We start from the raw sequence: 7,933 nt of genomic DNA, 5'->3' as shown, positions 1-7,933 counted from the left end.
GACAAATCAGACATCAAAGAGTCTTGATTATTTATATTATTTACCAACTCATTATTCATTTCTAACATTTTTCTAACAAAATCATCATCAACATTTACATGAGAGGCCATAGTTTTCAACACACGGTAAACACAAAAATTAAAAACAACGTAAACACCCAAGCACAAAAAAAATCAAGTGTCAAAAAAAGAAGCAAGTGTAAAGCTTCACTGAACGCAACACCGGCTACCAGAATAAGCTCTCCCCGCTGGGTTGGTTCATTGCGATGATACGATCCTGAAATTCTCCTGTAGCTTAATCTTCGTCTTCTTCTTTGTCGTCTATGACTCTCTGTGTAAGAATAACAAACGTAAATGCTCGTTGTTGCTGTTTGGGGGAGGGATGTGCCGATGAGGTTTGGTCTGCTTTCTTTGTGTTTTGGTGTGTGTGTGTGTGTGTTGAAAGGTGTCAATAGATCTTACATTTTTATAAAAGTTGTAGATTATTCGGTGAAACAGAAGCTCTGCTGAAAAAAGTTAGGCACATCAGTCACTTTACCCCAAATAAAAGTCACTTTACCCCAAATTTTGATTTATTAATAATAAAAAAACAAAAACAAGATGCGAGTTTCCCAACCCCTCTGCAGTTCTTCAGAAGACCCTGAGATCCAGGTCTTAAAGTTCAGTTTCTCTAAATGTATAGCTGATTCACACCTGGGGGAGGGGTGAATTATTTGCCTTTGAATGTTTGACATCGTAAAGCACACACAGTAATGCTAAAAGAATAACAACCCAGGATAAATAGGAATAAGAGGCTCTGATAATACTGCATAAATATTATTTAGTACAACAGAATTCCTCCGTGCTCTGGAAAACTCTGTGTGCGATTGAGCGCTGATTAGACTTTAGGAAATTAAAGAGGAGGAAGTAAACAACAATAGCCCACGTTTACAAAAGCATTCTTATTTAGACTATAAAAAATAATCCTGCATCTATTTTTTAGGCGTCACAATGACGGAAAAAGATTTTGTAAAATAATGCAAGCAAACAGGGTGCGCTATTTTGTATTGTTTTCAGTGAACTTGAGCGTGTCAGAAAATGAACCGAAACTCTGTGTATACTCGCCTCACAGGAGTAAAAACTATATACTTATACAAAGCAAAATGCCTGCTTTTAAACTAATGGAAAACAAATTTTAGATTATGTAATTCATATGAAAAGTGAAAAGTAAGCAACTTTTGTTTTTTAATAGCCCACGTTTAGAAAACGTTTAGAAATTCTTCTGAGGCTGCTTTGGGCCAGTGTTATGCGCAGAGCGCCGGGAGATTTTCTGAAGCTCAAATTTCCGAAAACTACACAATTACAATAATATTTCAAACATTTTTTAGGTTGCTGTTTGAAGAAACCAGAATAAACAATAAACCCAAACCAAAATACCTCAACCATGTGTTCATTTGTAAATGACTTACTACATCCCTTGACCCAACATGAGCAACACAACAATGTGTTTAAAGTACCCGAAATAACCCGGAATTTTGACCCAGCATTTTCTGTACCCAGTACAGAAACAACACAGAATTTTTAGTGAGTCTTTTTAAAATTATTGTAATGTTTCATTCTAAAAGTCTATTTTACCAGTTATTTCTTTATTTTAAGTTTGATGTCTTTAAATGTATTTTTTTAAAATAACAATAATGAAGGAGTGGCTTCACAACAACTCTGTGACTGTTCTTGAATGAGCCAGACAGAGCCCTGACTCAAACCCAATTGAGCATCTCTAGAGAGACCTAAAAATGACTGTCCACCAATGTTTACCATCCAACCTGACAGAACTGAAGAGGATCTGCAAGGAGAGGAATGGCAGAGTGTGAAAACTCAGGTGCCAACTGTCAAGTCCAGGTGTGAAAAACTTGTTGCATTTTCCCCCAAAAGACTCATGAGTGTATTAGATCAAACGGGTTCTTCTACTAAATACTGAGCAAAGGGTCTGAATACTTAGGCCTATGTAATATTTCAGTTTTCCTTTAATAATAAAGTTGCAAAAATGTCAACAATTCTGTTTTTCTGTCAATATGGGGTGTTGTGTGTACATTAATAAGAAATTAGGATTTCTGAATAAGGAGGTCTGAATACTTTCCATACCCACTGTATATCTGCTTGTCTTTTTTAAACTACACTAGAATCCCCCATCCCACATTCGCTGTTAAAAAAATGACTCTGTAACTTTAAAAAAAATTTTTATTTTTATAATTTTTAATGAGCTACTTTTTACTTTTACTTGAGTAGATTTTTCTTATAATGGTAACTTTACTTTTACTTCAGTAAAATTTTACTGTAGTAACAGTACTTTAACTTGAGTACAAAAGTTTATTACTTTTTCCACCATTGGTCAGCATAAGCCAAGGACCGTCTTCGTGGAAAAGTGGAACTGTCCCCAGTCTCCACACGCATCACAGACAGACCACACGGGGCATCCATGCGATGAGATATTTAACCAGAAGCGGGGGAAAAAAAGCAGAAAGAGAAGGAGAGATAAGAGAAGGAGTCCGAACAATAGTCCGAAGACTATTTCATAACTTTGGGACTTTGTAAGAAAAATCTCCGCCCCAGCTGTATTTTTCATAATACAGTGAAACCTTGGATTAGGAGTAACTTGATCCGCAAGACGAGCAAAGATTTTTAGTCAATTTTGACTTGGAAAATGAGCATTGTCTTGGTTTACGAGCATCAAGTATCATGTATCATGCATGCGCTTCTTAATTTGATGCCTAGCGTCACGTTATCCCACCTGAGCCACCGGTTTTTCTCTCTCTTGCGCTGTGGGTAATCATCTCCCCTGCTGGGTCTTGGTGCTCGTCTCTTACTGGTATAATCAACATCTGTGTGTGTGCGTGTGAGTGTGTTTTTTTTTTTCTCTTGCCCTGCAGAGTGTGTGTGTTATCTCTTTCTCGTCGTTAGTGTGTGTCAGTGTTTAAGTGTGTGTGTTATGTGTGTGTGCGCGCGTAATTTGACACTGTGCTGGTTTACTCTCTCTCTCTCTCTCTCTTGCCTTTAATGTGTGTTTTTGTGTTGTGTGTGTGTGTGTGAGGGGGTGCACATACACAATCAGCAGCACAGAAGAGAGAAAAACACAGCGCTTGTGCGCATAAATGGAAACACTTATCTGTCGAGATTTATTTGTACTCTTTTAAAGTAATGTGCAGGTTAATTTGTTTTTTTTTTTACTTTATATGTTGTGTTAATAATTTTTTTTTTTGTATTTAATTATTTTAATTTCCATTTCTCATATTTCTTATGAGAAAATGTGCTTTGATTTACGAGTGTTTTGGAATACGAGCCTGCTTCCGGAACGGATTATGCTCGTAATCCGAGGTTCCACTGTATGTGGTACTGACAAGCAGCCTGCATCCTTTGTATGAAGTAAGCGTGGCGGATCATAAGACACTAGCAGTTCTCTCAGATACTGCGGCGCAAGACCATTTAATGCTTTATACCTCAAAAGTAGTATTTTAAATATCCCATTCTATCCTGGTAATATTATCTACATGTGCTTCAAATGACAGAAGACTTGAAAACTTAGGAGACACAGACTGAATAAACTAATTAAAAAAATGTATGCAATTTACCTACACTGAGATTCAATCATGTGATATACAATGTTAAATATGAAACAATACATAGCTTTAACCCAGACTGTTTCTAGATTTTCAGAAATGTTTTTTCCACACTTTGGTGGTATATAGCCTAATCTTTTACGTTTATCCTAACTTTGGTAAAAAGGGTGATGGCTGGCCATTTAGAGCTACTGGAGCAGCCTGAACAAGATGTTGAAACTTTAGTGGTCCTTGATGGCCTGGATGACTATAAAGGTGACCTATGTAAAGGGCACTATGTACAGTATAGCCACTCACCTAAACCTGCCCATATCTACAGTCAGAGGAATTATTAAGAAGTTTAAAACAACTGGAAGTTGAAATCCAAGGTTATCTTGCCACCATGCATAGTCAGGAGGATGGTAAGAGAAATAAAAAAATCTTCAAAGCTCACTGTTAGAGAACTACATCAAAACGTTGCATCTTGGGGTCACAAAGTCTCTGTAACAACCATCAGACGCAATCTACATGCCAATAGGCTGTTTGGGAGGCATGCAAAGAAAAAGCCTTTTCTCACATACAATCACAAACATAAACATCTGGAGTTTGTTGGGAACTGTGCTGTGCTGAGCTTTTTGGCAACAAACATTGTCTGGATATGGCGTTAAACAAAAGATTAGTATGCGGAAAAGCATCTCATGCCCACTGTAAAGCATAATGGAGGATCTGTGATGCTGTGGGCATGTTTCTCTTCCAAAATTTTCATGAATTATGATAACTTATTTAAAAAAGAGACTACGTTTATTTATCAACAGCAAGATTTAAATTAAGTTTGGGACACAAGCAAATCCTAAATAATAAAATTTTTATTTACTAACACTATCATAAATGCTTCATTACATTAAACTATATGACAGACCTTAATGATAAAATAGGCATTTTATGAGGCCAAAAGTATGTTGACATGCCATTATCATGAATAAATTGTTGGTCCACTATGCATGACATGGTTCACTGCTATTTTGGCCCGTTTGTAGAGGCTTTTAACAGCATGCATGACTTCCTCTGTCTTTAGAGTATATATAATGGGGTTTAACAGGGGTGGAATAGTCTGTGTCAGAGTAGAATTAATTATCCTGTCATTAGCTTTTAAAGATGAAGTAAGAGCTGTCACATTGCTGACAAAAAAATGGAATATAAGATAAAGCCACTAAAAAAAGGTGGGAAGTACAGGTTTTCATAGCTTTCTTCCGTTCAGAGCCATGTGAGATATTTAGCAGGGCAATGCCGATACAAATATATGATACAATTATTAATAACATTGGAACACAAACCAGCACAACAAAACAAATTATAACCATGACATAATTTATGAATTTATCATTACAAGCTAATGTATAGGTAGGACCATGATCACAGAAATAGCTGTCAATGTTTGTAGATTTACAGAAAGATAGTCTGGTAATTAGGGCCACAAGGACTGTAACATTAATTATAGAAATAATCCAGGAAATGGCAATGATTGATGTCATTGCTGCTTTGGTAACAATTGCATTATACCTTAAAGGAAAACATATAGCAACTACCCTATCATAGGCCATAACAAGCAGAGTAAGAGACTGCAAGCACATAAAGAATAAGACAAAAAACATGTTTGACAGACAGGCTTCATATGATATGACCTGATGGTCAAACAGAAAAGTATCAATGAGCTTTGGAATAAGAGAAGAGCTCCCACCCAAATCGGAAAGAGCCAAGTTAAACACAGCAATGTACTTTGCGGTATGGAGGGTACGTGCTAGATAGATTGTGCACATAATAAAAGAATTCCCTAAAACTGTCACAACATAGACAGTGCAGAGAAATACATAATAGTACTTTGTATGTGGAATATTGTAAAATCCATTGATATAAAATGTGAAAGGGCGAAAAAATGTGGTGTTTGAGAGAGCAGGTGGCACAGAAGTCATGTCGGGTGTTGTCTGGCAGTATAACCTGTAGAAAACAATATGTACTTTATATTGCTTCTGCTTATAGATCAGTCAACCTATCAAATTGCAAAATAGAACAGCAGCACACATCAACAAGAAATTAAATTATTATATATCAATCATATTTATTAAATACATAACTTGGATTTTACTAAGCATGAAATACTTAGCAGTAAATATTTATTTTATTAATTAAAAACATAAAATTACAATTAAAAAGCAAGTCTGTACATTTAAATAATATACCTGGTCCAGTTCAGAAAGCACTGAATATAACTGCAGACATCAGTCCCCCTTATACTGTTTCAGTGGTAATTTCAGTTGACCACACCTCTGAAAAAGGGAAAACAATAGATCCAATCATGTGATTGAGATCAACAGCCAATTGCTTATGCAATAAATAACTGAACAGTAATAATAAGCTCCCGTTAAAAAAAAATTGCAAAATAATAAAATTAGGTTTTATTTTTATCGTACTTGAAGTAAGTTGAATACTGTGAATTATTGAATAAGACCACTATAGAAACCTACGCATAAATAAGAAGTGAGAATGCATTTTTTATAAGAAAATTATAAACATCAAGCAAAAAAAAAAAAAAAAAAACAGGCTTTAAAACCAGTTATTTAATAAACATTATTTCAGTTGATAATGTAACTATATCAGATCAGCACCTAGAATATTTTAACTTCCCTTCAAGAGACAGGAGACTGTACCTACACTTTCCTCAAACAGATAATACCAGAAATAAGTGAACCCCTGTTAAAAATAGTTAACTTCTTCCTCAGCAATGGGTATGTTCCAAAATCATATTAATTAGTAATCATTCATTCCTTAATTAAAAACCCTGACCCCTTTCAGCTGTATATCTATATAACTTTCCCTTTATTTTAAAGATCCTACAAAAGTTGTAGCATAGCAGCTGTGTTCATATCTACATAGGAATACCATGAATTAAATGTATCAGTCAGTATTTAGGCCACACAAAGCTGCCACTGGTTAAAGTGGTAAATTATCTACTACTGCCTTTGATGTATTCAGCTTTTGACAGCATTAATTATACTATTCTCCTTCACAGATACGATAATGTAGTAGGCATTAAGGGAAGGTCTCTCTCCTGTTTTAGATCTTATTTTACTAATCGTTAGTATGTAAATTTAAATAATGGCTATTTTGTGTTTACTAATGTGAAGTTTGGTGTTCCACAGGGTTTGGTTTTAGACCCATTGCTATTTTTTCTTCACATGTTTCCTTTGGACAACATAATTTGTAAGCATGGTATTAGCTTCCACTGTTATGTGGATAACACAGATTTCTGGTCTAGGCAACTCCAGATGAGAAAAAACAACTTAATGAAGTTTAGGAATGTGAAAAAGAAATTAGACACTGCTAATAAAGACCATCTTTATGGTCAAGGCTGCTAATAAACTACCTTGTGCTTAATCTGACAAGACAGAAGTACTTGTACTAGGACCACATGCAGCTTGAAGTAAGCTTTCTGATCATTATTTTATCTTAGAAATATTGCCAAGATAAGAAAAAAAATTTCTCTAAAGAATGCAGAAAAAATTGTTTATGTTTTATTCACCTCTAGGTTGGATTATTATAATGCCTTAATGTCTGGATGTTTAACTAGGTGCATAAACAAGCTCCAGAAGGTATCAGTGAGAGTTCTTACAAGAATCCAGAAGATATGAGCACATCACCCTAATTTATCCACACTGCATTGGCTTCCAGTTAAACTTCACATTAACTTGAAATACAACTATTGACCTATAAAGCGCTAAATACAGTGGAACCTCGGATTACGAGCTTAATTCGTTCCGGAAGCGGGCTCGTATTCCAAAACACTCGTAAACCAAATAAAATTTTCCCATAGGAAATAATAGAAACTTAAATTATTTGTTCTACAGCCCCAAAAAATAAATACATAAATATAATTTATACAAAATATAAAGTAAAAATAAAACAAATTAACCTGTACTTCACCTTAAAAAAAATTAAAAATAAATCCCGACAGATAAGTGTTTTCGTTTGTGCACGCAGTGTGTGTGTGTGTGTGTGTGTGTGTGTGTGTAAAATGTGCGTGCACACACACACACACGCACACCCACATTAACGGATAGACCGTTTTTAAAACCGTTTAAAAATTAGCAAGGAACATTCCTAGTCACACTCACGTGAGCGCATACTAACAGGATCACTGCTGTAAGTAAAACAACAACAACAAAAAACAAATTAAACAGCTCCTCACCTTTAAAAACAATCGCGACAGAGAGGAGTTTGTGTGTTTGTTTGGCAACCTGAGAGAAGGGGGGGCTGAAGGGGGGCTCACTCGCGTTTACAGCCCCCTTCTCTCAGGTTGCCAAACAA

The 7,933-nt window shown here is 35.5% G+C and overlaps 1 protein-coding gene across 1 annotated transcript; it reads right to left on the bottom strand.

Annotated features, from left to right (window-relative positions):
• Nucleotides 1-4,544: 4,544 nt before the first annotated feature.
• Nucleotides 4,545-5,541, bottom strand: LOC128534136 (olfactory receptor 1J2-like). The gene is given in 2 exon segments (XM_053508433.1): nucleotides 4,545-4,749; nucleotides 4,751-5,541. Coding segments are annotated over 2 exon segments (996 nt in total).
• Nucleotides 5,542-7,933: the final 2,392 nt, after the last annotated feature.

The sequence above is a fragment of the Clarias gariepinus genome, chromosome 12 (genome assembly GCF_024256425.1).
Source record: "Clarias gariepinus isolate MV-2021 ecotype Netherlands chromosome 12, CGAR_prim_01v2, whole genome shotgun sequence".
Taxonomy (NCBI): domain Eukaryota; kingdom Metazoa; phylum Chordata; class Actinopteri; order Siluriformes; family Clariidae; genus Clarias; species Clarias gariepinus.
Note: the sequence above shows the minus strand (reverse complement) of the source record. Positions and strands in the feature narration are given on the sequence as shown.